Below are 26893 nucleotides of genomic sequence, written 5' to 3'. Positions count from 1 at the left end.
ATTCAAGAAGAAATTGCCTGTCTAGGGGAATTTTGAGTGATTCCCTTTGTTCTTCTTGTTAATAATAATAATAATAATAATTTGAGCTATCTCAAGCTCAAGTTTTAAAATGTCAAAATTATTGTAAAATCAGTGAAATGTTTATATCTGAAAAGTATAAATAAAATTTACAAAATAAAAAGGAACCCAACTCTTAAATATTAATAATTGATAGAAAATAAGCATTTGGACCAGGGCCTGGTTTAGGTTTGATGAGGCCCTAAGCTACTGAAGGTAATCGGGTCCTTTATATGTCCAGCTGTCCTTTGTCAACAACAAATTGTCACTGTTTTTTGTTGTTTAATATTTGCTATATGGTAATTTATGGACCTAATAGGTACATAACAAATAGGAGCCTATGCAACACGAAACACTGTTGCTGTATGTAGGTTTTATTTTATTTGTTTTTCTTAAATCTTATATTATGGAAATGTACATCTTTTCTCCCTTTAAATCCCCCCCCCGAGAGTGGGGCCCTGAACTAAAGCTTGTTTAGCTTATGCGTAAATCCGGCACTGATTTGGACCACTGCCAGGCTATTTTGCACCTTAGGTGAGCCCTCCGCAAGGCTATTTTGCATCCAAGGCAAGGCCAACTGCTTGCAACCACCCTCCCTGCGATCACACACGGGAGAAAAAATAAATGCAAACTCGCGTGCCTTGTCCGATGGGGGGGGGGGATCACACAAAACATCCCCACATATATACGATGAAAGTAAAATATTTCCAGAAATCCATAGCATGCAGCAAAAAAAAAACCAGCAAAAAAAAAAACCAGCAAAATCTGCAAGGAGCTGCCCCGAAAGGCCGGCCCGGCTGCCTTGCTGGCTGAATGACGTCACCGCCTGTCCGGGGAAGCGGAGGAGGATACCGGAGCCCGGGACTGTGACGTCACCTCCGCGCTTTAGCCAATGGGGAGAGCCAGAGGAGCGAGTGTTGGAATGCGGGCGGACGCGGCGCCTCGCTCTCTGTCTCTCTCGGGGACGCGCCTTCCTCGCTTCCCGGGCGCGCTCTCGCCCTCCTAAGGTGGGCGATGGGTTGGGGGGTGGGGGAGGCTGCGCTCGTTGGCAGGAGGGTTGGTTTGGTTTTTTTTTTTTTGCTTTTTAATGCTATTAAATGGGGGGTTTGGAACTGGAAATCGTGAAAGGTGCTTTTGTTTGTAGGGGGGTGCCAGATGTGCCGAAAAGGGGGCGGGGGGAAATATGCGGGGCTCTGAGACGCGAGGGGTTTGAGGCAGGGTCTCTGTGGGGCTCGTGGGAGGGGTAAGGGGTTGCTCGTGGGAAAAGGCTTTGTTAGGGAGGAGGCAGGGAAGGCGTGCGAAGGGGGAGGGGAAGGAGGGGGGAGTTTTGAGAAATATAGGGTTGGGGTGTTTTCCCCCTTAGGGGTGCGTGGGGAGGAAACGTGGGGCTGGACTAGATGTCCCCGGGTGTCCCTTCCAGCTCTGCACTTCTATGATTCTAAGAAACGGCTGGCGGAAGGGTGGTGGTTTGCGCTAGGAGGGAAGGGGTTAAGTTGTGGGGATGCTTTTGATGGGAGGGAAGGGGTTAAGTCGTGGGGATTTTGCTTTTGATATTAAGTTGTGGGGCTGCTTTTGATGGGAGGGGAAAGGGTTGTTGTGGGGCTGCTTTTGATGTTAAGTCCTGGCGATGTTTTTGAAATGGGGTTAAGTTGCAGGGACGCTTTTGGAAAGATGGGGTGCAGAGGGGGTTCTGTGGGCCTGGGAGGGAACTGGTGTGTGTGTGAATGGGGTTGTTTTTTGGGGGGGCTGGAGGAAGGTGGGGGGGAGACTACAGTTTATGGCGGGGATCTCTAGGGATGGGGGAACAGCAGGCAAGAAAGGAGTCTCAGAAGGAAGCCGCCTTGAGTTCCTGTCGGGGAAAAGGCGGGGTATAAATATAAATATTATAATAATAATAATAATAATTATTATTATTATTGCATGTGATTTTACGGCGGTTGTCCTTTCCTCAGTTGCAGGAACATTTGACTGATCTGTATCCGCCCTCTTCCCTTAGTGTTGATCCAGTGCTGGGCAGTCTGGAAATCTGGTTACGGACGCTTTTCCCAGGGGTGGGGAAGCCATGTCCACCTTCCGGCAAGAAAATGTGGAGGACTACTATGAGATGGAGGAGGAGCTGGGCAGGTGAGCTGGCTGAGCACTTTGTTGTGTGTCTGCTTGCATGTTTTGTGTGTGTGTGTGTGTGAGAGAGAGAAAGGCCAGGTTTTCCCTTCCAGCACATTGTCAACAATTGCCAGCAATCAAAAAAGACAAGAATCTCCAAAATCTTGTGTGTTCCCCAACGGTGAATTTATAGGAAGCAAGGTGTGTTTATTTGTGTATGCTAGTTTAAGTTATTCTAAAGTTATTGCTGATCAATTCGAGATGATATCACGAAACACCCATGGACTATTCTAACTTCTCCCTTGGAAAACCCAGCAACACAATGTTGATAAACAGCTTGCAGCTTCTGTAGTTCAGGTTAGTCCAAAGTGCCTTTTGCAGAGAACTCGGGGATGCCATAACAGAATGGAGGATGGACTTGTAAATTTGGAAATAATTCATAATGAATTGAAAAAAATGTTTAAAAGTACTTTTCCAAAACAACAACAACACCAGAATCCTTTTTGTTGGGGGTAATTCAGACGGAAATTCCCAGGTGTCAAAAAATGGTTATTTATGTATGCTACTACTGCGGCCTGTGTTTTGTTAGCCCCAAAATGGAAAATGGGCAAGGTCCCAGCCAAAGAAGAATTTCAACTTAAGCTGATGGAATATGCACAGCTTGCAGACCTAACATATAGAACATGGGTAGGCAACCTAAGGCCCAGGGGCCGGATTTGGCCCAATTGCCTTCTAAATCCGGCCCATGGACAGTCCGGGAATCAACGTGTTTTTACATGAGTAGAATGTGTCCTTTTATTTAAAATGCATCTCTGGGTTATTTGTGGGGCATAGGAATTTGTTTAACCCCCCCCAAAAAAAATATAGTCCGGCCCCCCATGAAGTCTGAGGGACAATGGACCGGCCCCCTCCTGAAAAACTTTGCTGACCCCTGATATAGAATAAGAGACCGAGAAGAACGTACATTTAGAGAAGATTGGGAAATGTTTATTGAATATATGGGGGGAAATCGTGTACATTTGAAAACGTGAGCAGCATTAAGATAAATTCAACTGTGTATATAAGTTTTGATGGATGCAATAATGGAATACTGAACGGCGTAGCTTTTTGTAAAATATGCAGGGACTTATGTTATGCAAAATGAACCATGGAAAGAGAAGAAGGGATAGCCGTTGTTTAAATGAATATTCTAAAATGCAAAACAGAAAGTTTAATAAGAAATTATGGAGAGTGGAGGAAACCTTCAGGACCAAAGGGGCAGCCTGCTTTGGCGCACTGAAGCCTAGGAGGCGGTTGCTGCGCTGGGGATTAAAACTTCAGACCCTGGTTCGATCTTCTGGCTATTTATTCGTGTTTGCATTCTGTGAACTTGCCTCTAACAAGCGGGTTCTGATTGCACACTAGAATTTCAGATCGCCCCGCAGCATCCCTTGCAGCGTTTCTGCATTCTTGACTTGTGCGTAAGCCACACAAACTATTTCAGGGACGTTTCCTGTCTGAGTAATTCCAGTCCGGCCAGCAGATGTGAGGCAATTCCCCCCCCCCCCCCAGCCTGGGAAAAGGAAGCGAGGGTGTTGCAAGGAACTCGCCCATGTCCCGAACTCAGAATCCACAGGTGTCGCAACTTTGGTTTCAGGGGGTGATGCGAGATCCTTGCCCAATATCACAGCACCACCGTGATCTGCCGATAAACAGAATTTGGCGTCAGACCTTTGCAAAAGTGTCTGTGGCACCCCTAGGGCAGCCTCCATGTATGCTTGTTTTTGTGGAAGTAAATCCCACCAGGGTAGATAAAAATCAATGTTTTTTAAAAAACTGATTTTTTAAAATTTAAATTGGATTTTTTTAAAATTTAAATTGGATTTTTTTAAAATTTAAATTGGATTTTTAAATTTTGAAATGATTTTTTAAATAAATAAATTGGATTTTTAAAATAAAATGCTTTTGGAGGAAAAATCATTCTAAAGATGGTTTTCTATTTAAGTTACATTATAGTCCATCAGGAAATAAGGATTTGTTTTTCATGTGAGCTAAAACTCAGTCTAAGTGTTTTTTTTTAGATTGTTTAACCACATCAGTTAACAAACAGGGATACATATGCTATAACATTATTGTTTAAGTTAAAATAAATTGTTTAAATTGTTATTATTACTTTTCTCCTTCCAATAAAGCGCAGTAGAAAAGTTGTTCAAATATAAACAGTTGACTTATTAAACCTCGCAATCATTTCATAATTATCGGTTTACGTATTTCTGATAGTATAACCAAATCAGTCATTTTTTATATAACTGTAAAAAAAAAAGACTGAAAATGTATTATTCCAAAAACGAAACCTACATCTAGTTGTAAATATTAAGATGATAAGCAGCAAGAATGAGTCTTTCTGTTAAAAAAGAAGAAGAAGATTTAAATCAAGCCTTACTGAGTAGTGCAGGCATAGGCAAACTCGGTCCTCCAGATGTTTTGGGACTACAACTCCCATCATCCCTGACCACTGGTCCTGTTAGCTAGGGATGATGGGAGTTGTAGTCCCAAAACATCTGGAGGGCCAAGTTTGCCTATGCCTGGACTAGTGATTTAAATTGTTTTGATTTAAATCAAATACACCCTGAATCCCACTGATTCGTTCCTTAGTTAGGGCCCCCAGAGTTGCAAGCCTGCATTGAAAAGCGAGATCACACTTCAACTGAGCCAGAAAAATTTCCCTGCTTAGTTCTGGTGACCTTTCCTTGAGGAAGGTCTTCCCTAAACCTGCTGTTTTCCAGTGAGCTGACAGATGGGAGATGTAGTCCAAAAACATGGCAAGGATGCCAGTCTGGGGAATACCGTTTTACAAATCACTTTCAAAAACACCAGAATGATGGGAGAGAGCTCTCACGCCCAGAACTCATGGCTAATGGACAGGGCCTGGTTTAGGTTTGATGAGTCCCTAAGCTACTGAAGGTAATGGGGGCCCTTTCTATGTCCACCTGTCCTTTGTCAACAACAAATTGTCGCTGTTTTTTGTGTTGAATATATGCTTTATGGTAATTTATGGACCTAATAAGTATCTAAAGCCATTTGAACATAACAAAATACAGTGGCACCTCGACTTACGAACGACTCGACAACCGAATTTTTCGACTTACAAATGGGGCAAATGGCCGCACGCGTACAAATTTCTTGACATCCGAACGGAAACTGCGGCGGTTTTAGATAGGGTTTTTTCAACTTACGAATTTTTAGATGGGGGTGCTTCGACTTACGAATTTTTCCGTTTCCAATGTATTCCTATGGGAAATCGCGTTTCCAACGGCGCTTTTCGACAATTTTTTCGACCTACGAAGGTGCGTTCGGAACGGATTAAATTCGTAGGTCGAGGCACCACTGTATGCAGAAGGTAAAGGGACCCCTGACCATTAGGTCCAGTCGCGAACGACTCGGGTTGCAGCGCTCATCTCGCTTTATTGGCCGAGGGAGCAGGCGTACAGCTTCCGGGTCATGTGGCCAGCATGACAAAAGCCGCTTCTGGCGAAACCAGAGCAGTGCACGGAAACGCCGTTTACCTTCCCACCGGAGCGGTCCCTATTTATCTACTTGCACTTTGAGGTGCTTTCGGACTGCTAGGTTGGCAGGAGCTGGGACCGAGCAACGGGAGCTCACCCCGTCGCGGGGATTCGAACTGCCGAACTTCCATTTGGCAAGCCCTAGGCTCTGTGGTTTAGACCACAGCGCCACCCGCGTCCCCCTTTGCTGTATGTAGTTTTATTTTATTTGTTTTTTATCTTATATTTTGGAAATGTACATTCCCTTTACATTTTTTTTGCCCCCCCCCCCCAGAGAATGGGGCCCTAAGGAAATCAAAACTTTAGCTGGACTATAAGAATCACTTGTAAAGTAACGAGGATTAGGGACAATTTGGAGAAATGAAAATAGTGGAGAACGTATTGATATGTAGTCTTAATTGTAATAAGGAGCCATGTTAGGGGGTGTGGGGTGGGGTGGGGAGTCACGAGATTTGGAGAATCTCACAAAATGATTATACAAATTTTCTCACTGTACATTTCTATTGACAAGAATAATAATAATAAAAATCCCCCAAAATTTTAATTTTATTTGGGATATGTTCCCCAAACAAGGCTCAACAATTTTGTCGCCCCCCCCCCAAAAAAAATAACTCAGCAACTTTGTCCAGATTTTCACTTTTGGGAATACTGTATGGCAACCCTATTTAAGATCCCGATTAGCAATCAAATCCCCCCCCCTTTTTGGACACAATGGTGAACTGTGGACTGAGAAACCTAAGCCAATCCACTTATTTCTTCTTTTTTTAAAAAAACACACTATTGTGTGCTAAATCTGCTTGTTCTCTCCCCCTACCCCCCCCCCCCCGCCCTCCACTGCCAGCCTCATTGCTATCCATCCAGATGAATTTTTGCTGATGGCCAGCAGAAATAAAACAGGTTGGGTAGCTTCTGTTCTGCTTTAGCAGCCTTTTGTTTTTGCAACTGCAACCGTATATGGAAAGCCCGGAGTCGCCAGCTTGGTTGTGTGATCTCACCTATGAAAAATGTAAATAGCTACATTTCGATGTCCCCATGCCTGTGGCTTTATTAAAACAGAGCGCAAAGAAGTTTCTCCTTCGTTAGGCCTTTCCTTGTATGGAAAGGCTCCAGAATTTGTGAGATAATGTGTGTGTGAGTGACGGACATTTTCTCCTCTTTAACAACTGGTTGTAGATTTCTCCCAGCTTTTTCACGCTCACAAAACCAGGAAGTGCTGATGGGAGTGTCAGGAATGTGCTGTGTGCTAACTGGGTCCTCTTTTGAGCCCCGGGGAAATCCACAAATATCCCCTTTCTGCAAAATGGCTCCATCAGTTTCATGGTCCTTGTCCATCTGCCTGGCTTCATAATAGAACCATTTTGTGGAACCCTCAGCCATCAGGTGTTACTGAACTACAACTCCCACCATGCCTTGCCATTGGCCACGCTACCTGGAAGGAATGGATGTTGCAATTCCGCAGCAGCTGGGAAGCCAAGAGTTCCTGCTTTAGAGTTAGCTGAAGATTTCTGTTTTCCTTGCTACGCCTGTCCCCTTGGCTCATTGCTTTTTTTTTAAAAATGTATTTATTGAAATTTTTATAACGAACAACAAAAACATACAGACTACAAAAAACCACTGCAAAATCTACAAAATACAAAAATACAAAAAAACATACAAAACAAAAACTCCAACTTATAAACCTTGTTTCTAATCTAATGACTTCCTCATTCCTCGTCTTTCTGCGCTCCTTTATAAATCGTCCTTAGTAATTTCTAAATCTTATACAAACTCTAAATTTTACTTAATACTAACTTATTTCTATACCTTTTATATCTTAATATTTAACATTCCAACTAATTCCTTTCTTTTTACTCAAGTATGACTAGCATAGCTGCCAAGTTTTCACTTTTCTCGTGAGGAAGCCTATTCAGCATAAGGGAAAATCCCTGTAAAAAAGGGATAACTTGGCAGCTATGATGACTAGTTCTATCAATACTTAATTCTCACCATTGTATTATCTACAACCTCTTTATATCTCCCTCACTTCCATAAATTCTAATCTATTGTACGCTTATTCTTCAAATAAACTTTAAATTTCTTCCAATCATCTTCTTCACTCCGATCTCGAAGTCTCCCGGTCAACTCAGACAGTTCCATATATTCTATCAACTTCTTCTGCCATTCATCCACTTGGCTCCTTGCACCCCTGCTGTCTGGGCCTGGGGTCCTTGCCTGTTGCCCATCCTTGTTGCTTTCTGGGTGAGTCCTCACCTTTATTCACCCCTCCTGTCCTGCAAAAACAGGCCAGAAGACTACTCTGGTGGTGTTTCTTTCTTCTTTGGCGATCACTCATAGCTGAGTAAGATTGTCGTCTGTCTGTCTATCATCGATCTATAATTTTTTAATTACAATTTTCTGTTTTACAGTTTAAAATACTCATTTTGCATCCTTAAGATATCAATGACTTCCCTTACAAATGAATAACCATACCCTAGGCCAGGCATAGGCAACCTTGGCTCTCCAGATGTTTTGGAACTACAACTCCCATGATCCTTAGCTAACAGGGCCAGTGGTCAGCGATCATGGGAGTTGTAGTTCCAAAACATCTGGAGCGCCAAGGTTGCCTATGCCTGCCCTAGGCCAACCCCAACCTCTCTCACCACCAAAGGAATACAGTACAAGGGAACAACAGAGAACTTGCACAAGCGACGCAAGTATATTAAGTAAAATAGAAACACTGTCACCTGACCCTAGGGTTGCCAGACTCAATAGTGGACAGGACTTCTGTGCCTTTAATTGCCCTGCTCTCTTTTGAGTCTGGAAACGTTAAAGAGAAACCAGCAGACCCTTTGTTTAATTTCCAAGCAGGGCAATTAAAGGCACAGCAGTCTTCTATTGATTCTGGAAACCCTACCTGACCCCCCCTCCCTCCCTCTACTTCTGTCCCCCTCTTTCTTCCCAATGTCTCAACAAATGAAACTGTTTTGTCAACATGTTATGAGAGACATTGCATATATTTCTGTAACTCAAGAAAACCTTTAATAAACAAACAAACAATGACTTCCCTTCTTCTCTTTCCATGATTCATTTTACATATCATAAATCCCTGCGTATTTTACACGAACTACTAAACCATTCCGTATTCCATTATTGCATCCATCATAACTCATTTACACTGTTGAATTTAACTTAATGTTGCCAGCGTTTTCAGCTGTACACCATTATTCCCCATATATTCGACAAGCGTTTTCCAATCTTCTCTAAACGTACGTTCTTCTTGTTCTATTATTCTATATGTTAGGTTAAGGCTACCATATTTTTTTTCAATGAATCCAGGGACACTTCAATGGATTTTGTATGGGGAATGATTTGTAAATACGGGGACTGTCCCCAGGAAACGGGGACGTCTGGTAACCTTACGTTAGGTCCGCAAGTTGCGCATATTCCATCGGTTGACTTTGCCATTCCTCTTTAGTTGGGACCTCACTTTTTTCCATTTTTGGGCTAATGAAATACAGGATGTGGTAGTGGCATACATAAATACAGTGGTACCTCGACTTACGAACGACTCGACAACCGAATTTTTCAACTTACGAATGGGGGTAATGGCCGCGCGCTTACAAATGGCTCGACATCCAGAAAAAACCCGTGGCGGTTTTAGATACCGGTAGGGATTTTTCGACTTACGAATTTTTAGATAGGGTTGCTTCGACTTACAAATTTTTCCGTTTTCAATGCATTCATATGGGAAATCGTGTTTCCAATGGCGTTTTTCGACTTACGTATTTTTCGACTTATGAAGGTGCCTTCGGAACGGATTAAATTCATAAGTCGAGGCACCACTGTAACCTTTTTTGACACCTGGGAATTTGTGTCTGGATTATCCCTGACAGAAAGGACTCTGGGTTTTTTGGGTAAAGTATTTTTAAACATCTCTCCCCACCCCCCACCCCACAGTTCATTATGGAGGAAGATTGTCTTATATGAACACGGTCTTAAACAGGGAGTCCGTAAGTGACTGTGGAAGCCAATTTTGGAGCCTCCTAGTCAAGGTTCGCCCACAGAACTGTCTGGGTGTGGCAAGTGTTGCTTGGACTCGGTTTCCAGGAACACAGGAAGCTGCCCTGTGCTGAGTCACACCGTTGCTTCATCTCTAGATCAGTTCTGTCTACAATGACTGGCAGAAGCTTTCTTTCTTTCCTTCCTTCCTTCCTTCCTTCCTTCCTTCCTTCTTAATTTTTTTAAAGAAACAATAAAACATAAGTTGGTCTTGGTACTATAGACCCGGCCTCCCGTCTAATCCTTATTTCAATTTTATATTAGTTATTGCCAATACACACTTTTATCAGAATTCAACTTATTCTTAATATATCTTAACACTCATGTCTAACTTGCAACTATTACTGAAATTCCTCAAACGCTGCGACAGAATTAAAACTACTGTAATTACAGCGCTGCCTCGCAAGACGAATTTAATTCGTCCCGCGAGTCGCTTCGTATAGCGGCTGGATTTGTTTGGGAGTGAGTATGTTTAGGCTGGTTGTACACAGAGGAATGGGACGCGGGTGGCGCTGTGGGTTAAACCACTGAACCTAGGGCTTGCCGATCAGAAGGTCAGCGGTTCGAATCCCCTCGACAGGGTGAGCTCCTGCTGCTAGGTCCCAGCTTCTGCCAACCTAGCAGTTCGAAAGCATGTCAAAGCGCAAGTAGATAAATAGGTACTGCTCTGGCGGGAAGGTAAAAGGCATTTCCTTGCGCTACTCTGGTTTGCCAGAAGCGGCTTAGTCATGCTGGCCACATGACGGCCCGGAAGCTGTCTGCGGACAAACGCCGGCTCCCTCGGCCTATAAAACGAGATGAGCCCCGCAACCCCAGAGTCGTCCGCGACTGGACCTAATGGTCAGGGGTCCCTTTACCTTTTTACACAGTGGAACGGTGTGAGGTTTCGGCGGTGTCGGAAAGAGGAGTCTCAGAAAAAGGGGAAGGAAGTCAAGATTTGAAATGTCAAAAGGACTGTAAAATTAGTGAAATGTATAAAGCTGAGCAGCATAAGCAAAATTTAAAAATAAAAATAAAAGAAGTCAATGTTTGCCGTCTCTCTCTCTCCCCCTCTCAGTGGCCAATTTGCGATCGTGCGCAAGTGCCGGGAGAAGAAGAGCGGCCTGGAATACGCGGCCAAGTTCATCAAGAAGCGCCGCCTGTCCTCCAGCCGCCGCGGGGTGAGCCGCGAGGAGATCGAGCGGGAGGTCGACATCCTGCGGGAGATCCAGCACCCCAACATCATCACGCTTCACGACATCTTCGAGAACAAGACGGACGTGGTCTTGATCCTGGAACTGGTCTCCGGCGGAGAGCTCTTCGATTTCCTGGCAGAGAAGGAGTCGCTGACGGAGGAGGAGGCCACGCAGTTCCTCAAGCAGATTTTGGACGGCGTCCACTACCTCCACTCCAAACGCATCGCCCACTTTGACCTCAAGGTGAGATGCTGCTCACACGATATCAGGGGTGAACGAGCAGCTCTCTTCACATAGAAGGCTAGCCACTTCAACAGTTTTATAGTCCGAGTTTTATTGCTTTTTACACAAGAAAACTCCCCACGCTCGTGAATCAAGTTGGCGTGGTGATGATGATGATGATGATAATAATAATTATTATTATTATTATTACACCCTGCTCATCTGTAATACTGTAATAATATCCCCAAACTTCGGCCCTCCAGATGTTTTTGCCTACAACTCCCATGATCCCTAGCTAACAGGACCAGTGGTCAGGGATGATGGGAATTGTAGTCCAAAACATCTGGAGGGCCGAAGTTTGGGGATGCCTGCATTAAATGCTTCCCTAAACAGGGCTTCCTTCAGATGTCTTCTAAAAGTCTGGTAGAGGTTTTTCTCTTTGACATCTGGTGGGAGGGTGTTCTTCAGGGGGGGGGCACTACCGAAAAGGCCCTCTGCCTGGTTCCCTGTAACTTGGCTTCTCGCAGCGAGGGAACCGCCAGAAGGCCCTCGGCACTGGGCCTCAGTGTCCAGGCAGAACAATGGGGGTGGAAATGTTCCTTCAGGTATACTGGACCGAGGCTGATTATCAGCTTTTTATGACCCCAGCATAAACCTCGCCAGCCCTTGCCTGCTTTACATCTCGCTTCACGTTGTTCCCTTATTTTCACGAAACGACGGGCACTGGCAGGTTCATACACAGCATCAGTGCTTGAGTTTGAACTTAACTCTTGCCCTCCCTCTGCTTGCTTGTTTTCGCTGCCAGAGTTTCTCTCCCTCTCTTTCTCCTATACGTTGGCCTCTTCTCTCTCTGCATCTATATTTCCCTCCTGCACGGGATTTTCGACTTGGCTCATGTTAGGGAATTCAGGAGGTCCCCTGACACACAAGGTCCCAAAAGGATAAGTGGCTGCTGGCCAGCAACAAATTCACCTTAAAAGAAATGTGGGGGAAAAGAATGATTAATGGGAATATATATGAATGCCCTGCACACACATTAGGATGAGTGTTCATTGTCACAGAACATACCCACAAAGAAATCAGAATGAACACTCAGCAAAGATTAGATGTAATCTAATATCTAAGGTGGCACTGTGGTCTAAACCACAGAGTCTAGGGCTTGCTGATCAGAAGGTTGGCGGTTCGAATCCCTGCAATGGGGTGAGCTCCTGTTGCTTGGTCCCAGCTCCTGCCCACCTAGCAGTTCGAAAGCACATCAAAGTGCAAGTAGATAGATAGGGACCGCTCTGGCGGGAAGGTAAACGGCGTTTCCGTGCGCTGCTCTGGTTCTTCAGAAGCAGCTTTGTCATGCTGGCCACATGACCCGGAAGCTGTCTGCGGACAAACGCTGGCTCCCTCGGCCTATAGAGCGAGATGAGTGCGCAACCCCAGAGTCGGACACGACTGGACCTGAGGGTCAGGGGCCCCTTTACCTTTACCTAATATCTAAGTAAGTTTTGCGCAAGCAAATCAGGATGAGTGCTCAATGTATAAGTAATGTGGAGGAGCTTTAGGCTAGATAAAGCACACAGTTCCTAAACCAGGCCTGGCCCCCAAGGACCAGCGCTGCTTCTTCATTCATTCCCCACAACCTGCCACTCCTTCCAAGAGACAGTCATTTCTTTGACTGCTTCAGATGTCCATAACGTTCGCTAGCTTATTGGCTGCAGCCTGAGCTCCAGATCTATGTGGGGCCACATCTATGTGGGGTACCTACGGGACCGCCTCTCCTGGTATGCCCCGCGGAGGACCTTAAGGTCCACAAACAACAATATTCTGGAGATCCCGAGCCATAAGGTGGCTAGATTGGCCTCTACTAGAGCCAGGGCCTTTTCAGTATTGGCCCCAACTTGGTGGAACGCTCTTTCATAGGGCCCTGTGGGATTTGTCATCTGTTCCATCTGGCCTTTGGGTTGGATTCAGTCTGACCCCTGTGTTTTCCTCCCTCATGGTTTGGATTTATGGACTACTTAAAATGAGGCTGCATTTTAAATTTTAATATTGTATTTTAATCTGTATTTTCATTAATTGTTTTCTTTTCTTTTATGTCTTATTGTAATTTTATTGGTGTTAGCCGCCCTGAGCCTGGTTTTGACTGGGGAGGGCGGGGTATAAATAAAAATTTATTGTTGTTATTATTTGAAGGTGTCTCGGAAACAACAGCTAATCCAGAACGCAGTTTTTGCCAGTTTTCCTTCCGTATTCCCTTTCATTTATTCCCACTGCATCTTCTAATGTTCTTATGAGGCTGCCATCCCATACTGCTTCCAACAGTTCTCCCAGACGAGTCCAACTGGTCAACAGCCTGGAGGAGCCAGGAAGATGGTTGACCAGTTAGGCTGGTTTGGGGGGACTTTTGGGGTGTTCTTGTTGACCTTGGGATCCACAGTTTTCTGAATGCTCTTTCTGAATAAATCATGCTTATTTACTTTAGGTTATTTACACTTTTTATTGGCATTTGTCAGATGAAGCCATTTTTAACAGACTCATGGCTAACTGCATACGACTTATGGTTTGATGCCAACACAAAATGTTTCACAACCTTTCGATTAATAACCACTGGGCCCTATTCCCTGGTTATCTCCCGCTTGGACTACTGCATTGTGCTCTGCGTGGGGCTACCTTCGAAAGTGACTCCGAAACGACAGCTAATCTAAAATGCAGCTAGCTGCCAGGCTGGTGTCTGGGAGCGGCCGCTGGGACCATATAACACCGGTCCGAAAGGATCTACTACGTTGACTCACAGGATGTTTCCAAGCGCAATTCAAAGTTTTGGTGTTGACCTTTAAGGCCCTAAACGGCCTTGGCTCTGAATACCTGAAGGAGCGTCTCCACCCCCATCATTCAGCCCAGGTCCAGCTCTGAAGGCTTTTTTGCAGTTCCCTCACTGAGAGAAGTGAGGTTGCAGGGAGCCAAGCAGAGGGCCTTCTCAGTAGTGGCACCCTCCCATCAGATGTCGAGGAGATAAGTAACCATTAGGGTGATGACTTTTTTACAACCTCATTTCCCTGTATCATAATTTGATGAGCTTTCATTAAAGATCAGATAAAATCTTACTTTCAAAGAGATTTGATTAAAAAAAACCTCACGCACAAAATGATTTTAAAAATTTTATCAGTTTTTTGACCATTTTTGAAGTCACTGTAAGCAGATATAAAATTGAACCCAAGCTTTAGAGTCACATATATACAACATTATATAGGGTCATCAAACACACAAGGAAGCTTATTTTAGCTGCAGTAACAGTATAGACGCCGCTAGAGGACGATGTTTTGCTACCTCTCCTGTAGGTTCTTTTCCCAGCATGCCCGGCAGGGTCTGCTGGCTGAGTTTTGAGGTCCCCAAAAGGGTTTTTTACCTTGCCAGGTGTGGCATTTGTATACCCTATGTTGCTAAGAACACTCCCCATTGCGGAATGTGGTGTTGTGTCCAAATTTGATGCGAAATATATATAGAATTGTTAATACAATTTTATGAAATGGTAAAACGGCATACAAAAAAAATTAAAAACAGTTTGTGCGTGACCTTTTTAAATATTTCAATGGATATACCCCATTTTAGTCATTAATAGGCAAAAGTTCATCCATTTGTGCTACAGGAAATAATTTTTGAGAGAAAAAATGAAAAAGTCATCACCCTGGTAACCATACAACCTTTAGAAGACCTCTGAAGGTAGCCCTGTATTGGGAAGTTCTTAGCATTTGATGTTTCGCTTTTTTTATATTCCGTTGGAAGCCACCCAGAGTGGCGGGGGCAACTCGGTCAGATGAGCAGCTTGTAAATAATAAAACAAGATTACCCTGATCCTCTGGCTGCAGAGACTTGGGGCTCATGTGTTCTCCCAACATTTCCCCCTCCCAGCCTGAAAACATTATGCTCCTTGACAAGAACGTCCCAAGCCCTCGGATCAAGCTGATCGACTTTGGCATCGCCCACAAGATTGAAGCGGGGAACGAGTTCAAAAACATCTTCGGCACTCCTGAATTTGTAGGTATGTGTGTGAGACCAGGATGTTTGGGGAGTGCGGTGGGTGAGGGGCGAGGGGCAAGCAAGCAGGAGAAACCCTCAGCCTGGGGAGGAAGGTATGGTCTAAACCCCTGAGCCTCTTGGGCTTGCCGATTGGAAGGTCGGTGGTTCGAATCCCCGCGACGGGGTAAGCTCCTGTCGCTCTGTCCCAGCTCCTGCCCACCTAGCAGTTCGAAAGCATGCCAGGGCAAGTAGATAAATAGGTACCACTGCAGTGGGAAGATAAACGACGTTTCCATGCGCTCTGGTTTCCGTCACAGTGTCCCATTGCGCCAGAAGCGGTTTAGTCCTGCTGGCCACATGACCTGGAAAGCTGTCTGCGGACAAACGCTAGCTCCCTCGGCCTGAAAGTGAGATGAGCGCCGCAACCCCATAGTTGCCTTGGACTGGAGCCCTTTACCTATCCTCCACATACGCGGAGCCACAAAGTATTTGAGAGGCAGATGCAGGGATCCTGGTTGGTTGTGGTTCTTTGTCCTAGAAATGCTTCTTTTTTCTCATCCCTCTCTCCAAAGCTCCAGAAATAGTCAACTACGAACCTTTGGGCCTGGAGGCTGATATGTGGTGAGTAAAATAAGCTTGGCTTAGGTTTCCTGTGGAATTCAATGCTTTATTATTATTATAATATGCACAGTAACTTCGCTGTGGGAATCTCCTTCGGTGGAAGTTTTTCAATGGAGGTTGAGTGGCCATCTGTCAGGAATTATTCATCTGCGATTCCTGCAGATTAAATGAACCGGGGGGGGGGGCTTCCAACTCCACAGTTTCCATGGATTTTTATTTGTTTATGAACCGCTTCCCAAGGTCTGTAGCAACCGGGCCTGGGAAGAGAACTTCAGGAAAGCTCCTGGGCAGATTCTGCAAATCAGCCCTATTCCTGCCTCTGATCCCAGATGCTCTCCAGCTTTCGGAGCACCTCTGGTGGGGAACATACTCAGTGTGTTTTCTCCCCCTTTCATCACAGGAGACAACAGCTCTGTTTTTGCTTTATCTACACTGTCCCTTCCGCAATTCTTCTCCTTCCTGCTTTTTAACCCCTCTCCCTCTCTAGACGACCCTAAGCCTTCTGAACTCTTCCTCTATCCCAGGCATCCCCAAACTTCGGCCCTCCAGATGTTTTGGCCTACAATTCCCATCATCCCTGACCACTGGTCCTGTTAGCTAGGGATCATGGGAGTTGTAGGCTAGAACATCTGGAGGGCCGCAGTTTCGGGGTGCCTGCTCTATCCCCTCCTCGTGGTCCTTTGCTTGAGGCAGCCCAAGTTCCTTTCCTAGGTCTCCTCTTCCCCGCTTCTCTAATCTGTCATGGCTTATTTGTTTGTTTGTGTTATGTTGGTGCTGACCTTTAAAGCCCTTAAACGGCCTCGGCCCAGTAGACCTGAAGGAGCGTCTCCACCCCTATCGTCCAGCCCGGACCCTGAGGTCCAGCTCCGAGGGCCTTCTGGCGGTTCCCTCCCTGCAAGAAGTGAAGCTACAGGGAACCAGGCAGAGGGCCTTCTCGGTGGTGGCGCCCGCCCTGTGGAACGCCCTCCCATCAGATGTCAAGGAAATAAAGAACTATCTGACTTTTAGAAGACATCTGAATGCAGCCCTGTTTAGGGAAGTTTTTAATGTTTGATGTTTTATCGTGTTTTTAATATTCTTTTGGGAGCCTCCCAGAGTGGCTGGGGAAACCCGGCCAGATGGGTGGGGTAATAATAATAATAATAATAATAATAATAATAATAATAATAATAATATTCTCCCTCTTTGCCCCAATCCCACTCCTCTTGCTTCTCCCTGCTGGGACCCAGAGATATTCTTAGTTGCTGACCTTTTATGCCCCCAGAGTCCTTCTCTATTGCTCATTTCTGACTGCTTATCCTCGGCTGTGTGTCGGCTTGGCTGTTGAGTCGAGTGGGGAGCACCAAGTGTTGTCGGGCCGCCACCCCCATCATCTCTAAGTTGGCTAGGGCCGAGTCTGCCAGCATTTGGAGGGGGTTGATGATCGGCCACCCCATGTGTCTGCATCTTTTGGGACATTTCGATGGTAGTCTGTTGACCCTCTTTTCCTTTTCCTTCCCTCCTTCCAGGAGCATTGGCGTAATCACCTACATCCTGTGAGTATTTCAAAACAAAATACGTTGCGCAAAGTAAAAACACCGCACTCGGAGAACAAGCATAGCTCCGCCGGTAGAGTCCGGGGCTCTTAATCTCAGGGTCTTGGGTTCGATCCCTGCGTGGGGCGAGAGATTCCTGCATTGCAGGGGGTTGGGCTAGATGACTCACGCGGCCCCCTTCCAACTTGACAAGTCTGTTCTTCTCCAGAAGGGTTGCATGTTGAGTAGTGCGATGCCTTTGGGGAAGAGGGGGGCTTAGTTTATTGTTTTAGGCGCTTAGCACATGCTGGTGGATTCAGGAACTGGGGTTCGCGGGGGGTGGAGATCTTAGCCCAGCCAGGAATCCACAGCTGTGTTTCTGGTGGTCGAAGGACACACAGCAGCTTGCTTTGGGGTCAAACAAGCCTGGGAGACCCCGAGCAGCGGATACTGTAAAGATCATAAAGATATGACAAGGGCCTTCTGGATGTGTGTTCGAATCCTGGTTATGGGTGGTGTTTTTTCACCGGAGCTTTTTAAAGAGACGTTGGCTGGCCCCCTGTCAGGGATGCTTTATCCGTCATCCCTGCCTGGCAGGGGGTTGGACTAGAGGACCTTTGGGGGTACCCTTCCAACTCTACAATTTTATGATTCTACCTCCTTATGTACTTAACCCTCCCAGACTTTTGCTAGTCTTTGATTCCAGAGTATGGTATGTTTTTCGTCAACTTGGATTCCTGCTTTAAATTAAAAAACAAAACAAAAATCTGTGGATTTTTATTGATGGTTTAAATCAGGGGTGCCCCAACTTTTTTTTAAAAAAAGAGGGCCATATTTGATGAAGTGAACATGCGTGAGGGCCGACCAAAGTTGTTGAGTTCTTTTTACAATTTTACCCCAAAGTTCCAAAGTTGCTGAGCTTTTTTTCTTTTTTAAAGGATTTTAGATTTTACCCCAGGACATATACAGTGGAACCTCGGTTTATGAACACCTCGGTTTACGAATTTTCGGTTTACGAACGCCGCGGACCCGTCTGGAATGGATTAATTCACTTTCCATTACTTTCAATGGGAAAGTCCGCTTCAGTTTATGAACAGACTTCTGGAAGCAATTACACCCATGCTTCGGGTAAAGTATGCTTCAGGTTGAGTACTCCGTGGACCCGTCTGGAATGGATTAATCCACTTTCCATTACTTTCAATGGGAAAGTTCGCTTCAGTTTATGAACGCTTCAGTTTATGAACAGACTTCCGGAACCAATTGTGTTCATAAACCGAGGTACCACTGTACTGCCATGGGGGCCAGATTAAATGGACCGGCGGGCTGGATTGGGCCCTGAAACAGACTTTGGACATGCCTGGTTTAAATTGTTTGGTTAGTTGTTACAAAATGCCTAAATGAAGGCCTTTCTTCTTCTTTTTTTACCCTTTCACCCTCACAGCTTAAGTGGCGCCTCTCCGTTCTTGGGTGAAACAAAGCAAGAAACCTTGACCAACATTTCTGCCGTGAACTATGACTTCGACGAGGAGTACTTCAGCAACACCAGCGAACTGGCAAAGGACTTCATTCGGCGGCTGCTTGTCAAGGATCCCAAGTACGAGACTCGGGTGATGGGTTATGTGTGTCTTTGTGTGTGAGGGGGAGAGGCAAGAGGGCAGGAACAAGATTATTTCACTTAATAGCGTTTCTATCCAGCTCTTCAGTCCAAACCTCCAAGGAAGGAGTATCCAGAACCTCTTGAGGGAGACAGTGATGTTGCCTAACAGCTCTTGCCGTCAGAAGTTCTTCTTTAATGTTTAGTAAAAACAAACTACAGTCATACCTCGGGTTACAGCCGCTTCAGGTTGTGTCTTTTCGGGTAATAATAATAACAGAAAAATGAAATAAATCTATTAAACATTATCTATTAAAATATATTAAAATAATTATTAAACATTAAAAGCCTCCCTAAACAGGGCTGCCTTCTAAAAATCTGGTAGCTGTTTTTCTCTTTGACATCTGATGGGAGGGCGTTCCACAGGGCAGGCGCCACCACCGAGAAGGCCCTCTGCCTGGTTCCCTGCAACTTGGCTTCTCGCAGTGAGGGAACCGCCAGAAGCCCCTCGGTACTGGACCTCAGTGTCCGTTGCGCTCCGCGCTGAACCTGGAAGTACCGGAATTGGTTACTTCCGGGTTTCAACACGAGCACACATGCAGAAACACTAAATCCTGCTTTGCGCATGCGCAGAAGTTCCGAATCGCAACCCGGCGTGTGCAGGTGTGGGTTGCAAACGCTGTGGGTTGCAAACGTGCCTCCCGCACGGATCACATCACAACCCGAGCGTCCACTGTAGTTGTTTTTTTTAAAAAAAATGTAAATAAAATACATCAGAACAAATTTATAAAGTCCCCAACTCTTTTACCCCCTTTCTGTAATTTTTATTAAATTTTCTGTTTTACATTTTAGAACATTCATTTAAACAGCCTTAAAATATCAATGGCTTCCCTTCTTCTCTTTCCATGGTTCATTCTCTTTCGTGGTTCACGGTTCCTTCGTCTCCAATGTTCAAAAAAACCACTTGACCGATTGAGGTGAAATTTTGACACAACATCACATGCGAATGTCCGAAGGCTATAGGAAAGTTTGCTAAGACAAATGGCACACCTGTGCCAGTTAAAACCCCAAAAACCCTGTGTTTCAAAACATACCACTTGTCACGGTCCGGTCGGCGGGCGGTTGAAGCCCTGACTGGGGACGTCAGGACCAGAGGCAAGATGGTGATGTAGAAGCAGGAACAGGTGCAGGTCTGAGGGTCCAGCAGCAGGCAGTCGCAGGGTCAAGGAGCAAGGCAGAGGCAAAGGTCTGGGAGTCGAGGAGCAAGGCGTCGGCAAGGCAAAGGTCCAAGGGTTGAGGAGCAAGGCGAAGGATCAAGGAACAGGAGGCCAGATGCAACAAGGCAGGGATAGCGTTGCTGTGGCAAAGAGCTGAAGGGAAATGCTGAGCTTTTATCCCTCCCAGCTCCTGCCACCAGGTGCAGTGAGGTATCAAGTGGCCTCACCTGAGTGACCACTCCTTGCCTCTCCAGCACAAGCTGAGGCCTCACCTGAGTGGCCACTCCTTGCTTCTCCAGCAAAAGCTGAGGCAGGCCCCAGTCCTGCAAAGCACTACAGGCCCCAGAGCCTGACTCCTGCCCATACTCCTGACACCACTCAGACGAAAATGCATGCTGGGAAAAGAACCAGGTTGCAAACCAGTGCCCTCTAGCAGCGGCTACACTGGTACTGCACCTATAAAACCTTCCCTCTCAACAGCACCTCGGCTCCCGTTTACATACTAGGCCGAAGCCTTTATAGACTAGGCCGAATGGAGGTACTGACTCGCCTGGGTGGGGGTTGGGGGGAGGAGGGGACGGGATAGGTCAGAACACGGCGGGACCAGTCACAGGGATGAGCCGGGGGTGAGCGGAAGAGGGGATACGTCATGGGTCGGGACAGGTCCTTCTAATATCAGTGGAAACAGTTGGTCTTGGCGAGTATCAACCACTTTCAATTTTAACCTGAAGATTGCCACTCGTCCAGTTTTAATTTTGGGAACTGCACCAGATCTCTTTGCCAGGCCGGACGTTCGTAAACGACAACAGTGGGAGAAATGGGTGTTTTCCTGAGGCAAATATACATTTTCCCGTTGACCTACATTTGTTCAAGGCCTGAGAGGAAGTAGAATAAATTAGGCGGCATGAGACACCTATGCACAAAACCTGTTTAGCTTGTATTTGCTCGCGCATTGCCGCCTCGTGCAGCTTCTAAAAGCATAGAACACGGGCAGGGAACTTTTTCAGCCTAGTGCTTGAATCTTCCCCTACCCAGCTGGTCAACATTGGCAGATGGGCTGGGCCACCACCTGCCAGTCACCTGACGTCATGATGTCAGGTGACTGACAGGTGGGCTGTCAAAGATGACATGTGGTGGTGGTGGTGGGCGCTTTGCTAGTGGGAACGTGCTGAGAAAGCAGGACTTTCCAGCAGGACTGACTTTTAAACCTTATCAACAGAGCGGCTCAATCCTGCTCCCTGCAGGAGGCTGTTTCTCCAGAACAGCCCCTGCAGCAGATTGACAGGTGAATGCGGTTTTGGGGAAATGGCCTCATGGGCCAAATTGGACCCCCTGGCAGGTTGAGGTTGTCCTCCACCCATGATCTATAATGCCACAGAATCGTGAGTTCGAGCCCCACATTGATGACTTTGATGACCCTCAAGGTCTCTTCCAACTCTGCAAATCTAAGATTCTATAAAGCATTGTAAAGGAAGTCGCTTCTTGCATGACCCCCTAGGATATTCTCCTGCAGAAGCACCTGTTATAAGAATTTTAAGGTCTCCAATATAGAATAAATATTCATAAATGCACACATATCTAAATATATAAACCATGTGTCTGAAATAGCATGGGAGAGCAATCCTGAAGCCATTTTGACTCTCCCAATGACCTCAAATATTCCTCTGCAGTAAGGGAGGCAAATGGGGAAAGCCTTCCCATTATCTTTTGCTTACAAATCCTGTCTTAAGGGCATATTTATTTGTGTATGAATCAGTTGACCCTGTGACCTGGACTAAAGTATTAACCATCACAAAAGAATGGCCAGGCTGCCCAGGTAATGCATTCAGTGACCATTATCAGGTATCCTGGTAGGCAGGATTTCTGCTGCAGACAGCCTCCTCCTGTGATGTATGTATGATGCTTCGGGGTGGTGTTCTTGGGCTACAGCAGGCATGTCAAACCTGCTTCCCCAGGTTCCCATCTTCCCCAACCACTGGTCCTGCTAGCTAGGGATCATGGGAGTTGTAGGCCAAAACATCTGGAGGGCCGCAGGTTTGACATGCCTGGGCTACAGGGTGGGAAGTTTCAAAAGTCTATATAGGGGCTTGCACACCATTGTTCGGGGTTCTCCCTCTTGTGTGTGATGAGTGGGGGACCCTGTTGCAACAGTTTAATAAAGATCAGGCTTACTAGCCGCTTTGCTTCTCAATATGGTTGGCCTCTGTCATTTTCTTCTGCCGATGGGGAACCCACTTAAGGAGTCTATACGGGTTCTGGAATACCCCATAAGGGAAAGGGAGCAGTGTTTTCTTATAAAATGCCTTCGAAGAGGAAATGAGCAGGGTGAGTTTCCACAGGGCTTGTATTGGGCAGAATTGCGGTGCTTCGCGTCCCTGGCGTGTTTTTTTTTTTTCGAGAGCGAGATGCTTAATCATTACCCCTATCTGGAGGGCTGTCACAGGGAAGCTGGTCTTCAAGCTTGGCAGGACCCAAATCAACAGACTCAAGTGACGAAAGATGAGATCCTGACTAAACACCAGGAAGAACTTTCTGATGGCAAGAGCTGTCTGAGAGTGGAACGGACTTCCGTGGAAGGTGCTGGGCTCTCCTTCTTTTAAGCAGAAGTTGCGTGGCTATCTGCTAGGGATTCTTTCGCTATGATTCCTGCATTGCAAAGGGGGTTAGAATAACAGAACCATTTAGTCGCAAGGGGCAGGGGACCCTCAGGTCCAACTCCACAGTGCTAATGATTTCACGAACAGAACTGACCTCTACTCCTCGTCCCGTTTCAGGAAGCGTATGACGATTGACCAGAGCCTGGAGCACCCATGGATTAAGGTAAAAACCGAGGTGTTTCAGAATGTTGGCTTGCGGTTCCTAAGCTTATTTTTCACCCAGTCTTGAAGCAGGTAGGCTTCCAGATTTGTACGATCAGTAAGCAAAGCCTTCTTCTTCTTCTTTGGCGTTCCCTCGTAGCCGAGTAAGATTGTCTTCCAGAAACATAGTTTTAACGATAAGTCCGTAAGTGACTGTGGAGGCCAATTCTGAATCCACATGTCCTTCCACAGTGGGGACATAGGCTTCCGGGTAGGAGTCGAGCCTGGGGAGGGTTTGCCAAGCGTGCCTTCCTCTTAGCACCTTTCTCCCTTGCGTTCTGAGTTCGAGCATCTTCAAAGCCCAGGGCACCTCTGGTAAAGTCTGTTCTCCAACTGGAGCGCTCGCATGCCAGTGATTCCTAATCCACCCAGAAGGGGGTGTTGAGGAGGGCGGGATGGAGAGAAGATGGGAGCCAGCAAGTTCAATACAATATCGCCCAGTAAGCGGCCTTCACTGCTAGACGGTGCCACTGGGGAAGGACGAACTGGTGGAAGGGGTTGGAGCACTGGGCTTGGCGGTGGTGGCAGAAGGGCACATTCACCTTGACAAGCTCACCCTGACTGTGACCTGCAGGTTCAAAATGGATTCCAGAATCCTCCTCACTCACTTTGTCTTTTGTTTTGAACTGGTGGCTGCAAGGTGACTGGAGGGGAGGTCCAGGAGGGGTCCGCGATGCTTCCCCTCCCCTCCCCTTTTGTTAGGTTATATGTAAACAGAATTTAAAAGAAAGAAAGAAACTTTTGGTCTCAGAAAAAAGGATGGTATTAAGAATTAAGAATTTATTATTTATACCCATCCATCTGGCTGGGTTTTATCCATCCACTCTGGGCAGCTCCCAACAGAATATTAAAAACACGCGAAAACATCAAACATTAAAACTTTTCCTAAACAGGGCTGCCTTCAGATGTCTTCTAAAAGTCAGATTGTTGTTTATCTCTTTGACATCTGATAGGAGAGCATTCAACAGGGCAGGCGCCACCACCGAGAAGGCCTTTTGCCTGGTTCCCTGTAACCTTACTTCTCGCAGGGAGGGAACCGCCCAGAAGGCCCTTGGAGCTGGACCTCAGTGTCCGGGCTGGACAATGGGAGTGGAGACACTCCTTCAGGTATACTGGGCCTAGGCCATTTAGGGCTTCAAAGGTCAGCACCAACACTTTGAATTGTGTTCGGAAAAGTTCTGCGAGCCAATGTAGGTCTTTCAGGACCGGTGTTGTGTGGCCTTGGCGGCCGCTCCCACTCACCAGTCTAGCTGCCGCAATCTGGATTAGTTGTAGTTTCCAGGTCACCTTCAAAGGTAGCCCCATGTAGAGCGCATTGCAGTAGTCTAAGCCAGTGTTTCTCAACCAGTGTGCCTCCAGATGTTTTGGGACTACAACTCCCATCATCCCTAGCTAGCAAGACCAGTGGTCAGGAATGATGGGAGTTGTAGTCCCAAAACATCTGGAGGCACACTGGTTGAGAAACACTGGTCTAAGCGGGAGATAACCAGATCATGCCCCACTCTGGCGAGACAGTCCATGGGCAGGGAGGGTCTCAGCCTGCGTACCAGATGGAGCTGGTAGACAGCTGCCCTGGACACAGAATTGACCTGCACCTCCATGGACAGTTGTGAGTCCAAAATGACTCCCATGCTGTGCACCTGGTCCTTCAGGGGCACAGTGACCCCATTCAGGACCAGGGAGTCCTCCACACCCACCTGCCCCCTGTCCCCCAAGAACAGTCCGTCCATCCTCCAACCGCCTCCAGACACTCACACAAGACATTCGCCGCCTTCACTGGTTCCAATTTAAGACACAGGTAGAGCTGGGTATCGTCTGCATACTGATGAACCCTCAGCCCAAACCCCAAGTAAACAGACGTGTAAAGATTTAAAAGAAAGGAACTTTTAGTCCCAGATAAAAAGGATGGGTAGAGTTGCCAAGTGGGGAGGTACCCTGTGGGTCCTCTAGACTGACCCCCTGGAATGGGAGTGGCGGGTGGGAAAGAGACGCAAGCGCACAGGCCTCTTTTCTGAGCTTCTCCCTGCCGACCCTTTGCAGGTGATCAAGCGCCGCAACGTCCGCAACGAGGACAACGGCAAGAAGCCCGAGCGCCGTCGCCTCAAGACGACCCGCCTGAAGGAGTACACCATCAAGTCCCACTCAAGCATGCCCCCCAACAACACCTACGTCAACTTCGAGCGCTTCTCCAAGGTCATGGAGGAGGTGGCGGCGGCCGAGGAGGGCCTCCGCGAGCTTCAGCGGAGCAAAAAGTCCTTCCGCGAGGACATCGAGGCCCTGCGCTCCATCTACGAGGAGAAGGAGCTGTGGTACAAGGAGGAGAACGAGGCCGTCGGCCAGGACCTGCGGCAGATCCGGCAGGAGATGCAGAAGACTGAGGCCCTCAAGCGCCAGGCGCAGGAGGAGGCCAGGAGCGCCTCGCTGGCGGCCAACGGGCTGAAGCGACGCTACCGGAAACTCGAGAACCGCTACGAGGCCCTCGCCAAGCAGCTGGCCTCCGAGATGAAGTTTGTGCAAGAGCTGGTGCACTCCATCGAGCTGGAGAAGCTGCAGGGCGGGGAAGGGGACTGCGGGATCCGCTAGCGCCCTTCCCTCCTGGGGCAGGGTGAGGAGACGGGAGCAGATCCGTCTCGGCTGTGGGTTCGAGGGCTGCTCCCCCCGCCCAGCATCCCAACGACCCGTTGATCTATGGCTCCTTATTTCATAATTGGTGTGACATGCTTCCTGGACTTCGTATCCCATGATGCAGCGCTCCTGCCAGGACCCAGCATGGCGGGCGACATCCCTGCTGGCTTGGAACTTGTAGCCTGAAGGTGGAACTTTGTGATTCTTTAAATATCCCATCTTGCCCGGGACTTTTCGTTCTGCCCTTTTTTGGCCCGAGGATGCGCCGACTTTCTTGAGGGTTTGAAGAGAGCAGGACGTCGGTGTTCTCTCCCACGATTGAGGTACCAACAGCAAACTTTGAAACCCGAAAGTCTAGTTTCCGTTCGCTCGCTGGGCTTCTGAGTGCGGAGAGACGGCTGCCGAGGCAGCCCTGGGAGATTATGGTCCAGATGTGATGTGCGAGAGAAGGGGTTTTGCCTTGCTAAATCAGCCATTCCAGGGCATCGCATGACACTCCATTACCCTGTGAAGTCTATTCTGCTAGGGACCTCGTAGCAGGTTCTCTGGGACCAAGGCTGCATTTACAAACCACATGAGTTGGGTTCTGGATATTGGAGGAAGCTTCACTTCACAAATATCAGGGTGTCTCTGGGTTGTGGACAGCGAAAAGTAGGTTATGAGAACTTCCCTCCCTAAAGGCCAGTGTTTGTAGTAACAAACACCTGCCTAGGCGGGACATCCAAACATTTTAAATCTTTTAACAGGATCTGCCTCTTTTATCCTTTTATCGTTTCGAAGTAGCCTCCTGGGACAATTTCTTTACTACTACTATTCTTTTTATCAAGAAGCAATCTTTGCTTTTAAAATAATAACAATAATAATCACAGGATTCTTGGTTTGGGGTCATGTTTAGGAGGAGGTGATTAGGGTAACAACAATTCCAGCTTCTCTTACCAGCCGAAGCTCTCGTGCTCTGGGAATTTCAGCTATAAACTGTGAATCGTGTGTGTCCTTGTTAAGAAATCACACGCTTAGGACTGGTGTAGCTACGTGCAGGGCTGTGTCTGGACTCCTCCAGGTGTCTTTTGTATTGAACATTTATTATGATTTGTGCTCAGGATGCTGCTGGGGCGGTCACACACAAGTCCTGCTTTCAGCGCTGTTTTGTAACTGCAAAGGTTCTGGGGGTGGTCACACCGCTTCGTCCCCAGTCGGGGCGCATCCTGTAACCTCCTGTTGAAACCCTGTAATGTTTCGTTCTGCAAATGTTGTGCTTCAGCAAGCATGTGGTGCAGCTTTGGGGAAGCATTGCAGAGCCACCAATAAAACAGAAT

General features: G+C 46.9%; 1 protein-coding gene across 3 annotated transcripts; it reads left to right on the top strand.

Moving 5' to 3' along the window:
- The first annotated feature begins 958 nt into the window (after positions 1-958).
- DAPK3 (death associated protein kinase 3) lies at positions 959-26893 on the top strand. 3 transcript variants are annotated; one of them, XM_035120307.2, is made up of 9 exons: positions 959-1064; positions 2054-2181; positions 10801-11161; positions 15041-15170; positions 15721-15769; positions 17278-17304; positions 18725-18877; positions 22869-22914; positions 24993-26893. In XM_035120307.2, exons 2-9 carry the CDS (start codon positions 2120-2122, stop codon positions 25533-25535), a joined length of 1371 nt encoding a protein of 456 aa, XP_034976198.1. In that variant the 5' UTR covers positions 959-1064; positions 2054-2119; the 3' UTR covers positions 25536-26893. The 3 variants fall into 3 exon arrangements, with proteins under 3 accessions (XP_034976198.1, XP_060131362.1, XP_060131363.1); XM_060275379.1 differs by having other exon boundaries at positions 2010-2181; XM_060275380.1 differs by lacking the exon at positions 959-1064 and adding an exon at positions 1120-1185.

This window comes from Zootoca vivipara, chromosome 6 (assembly GCF_963506605.1).
Source record: "Zootoca vivipara chromosome 6, rZooViv1.1, whole genome shotgun sequence".
NCBI lineage: Eukaryota > Metazoa > Chordata > Lepidosauria > Squamata > Lacertidae > Zootoca > Zootoca vivipara.
The sequence above is the reverse complement of the archived record's forward strand: the minus strand, read 5'-3'. Positions and strand labels throughout refer to the sequence as shown.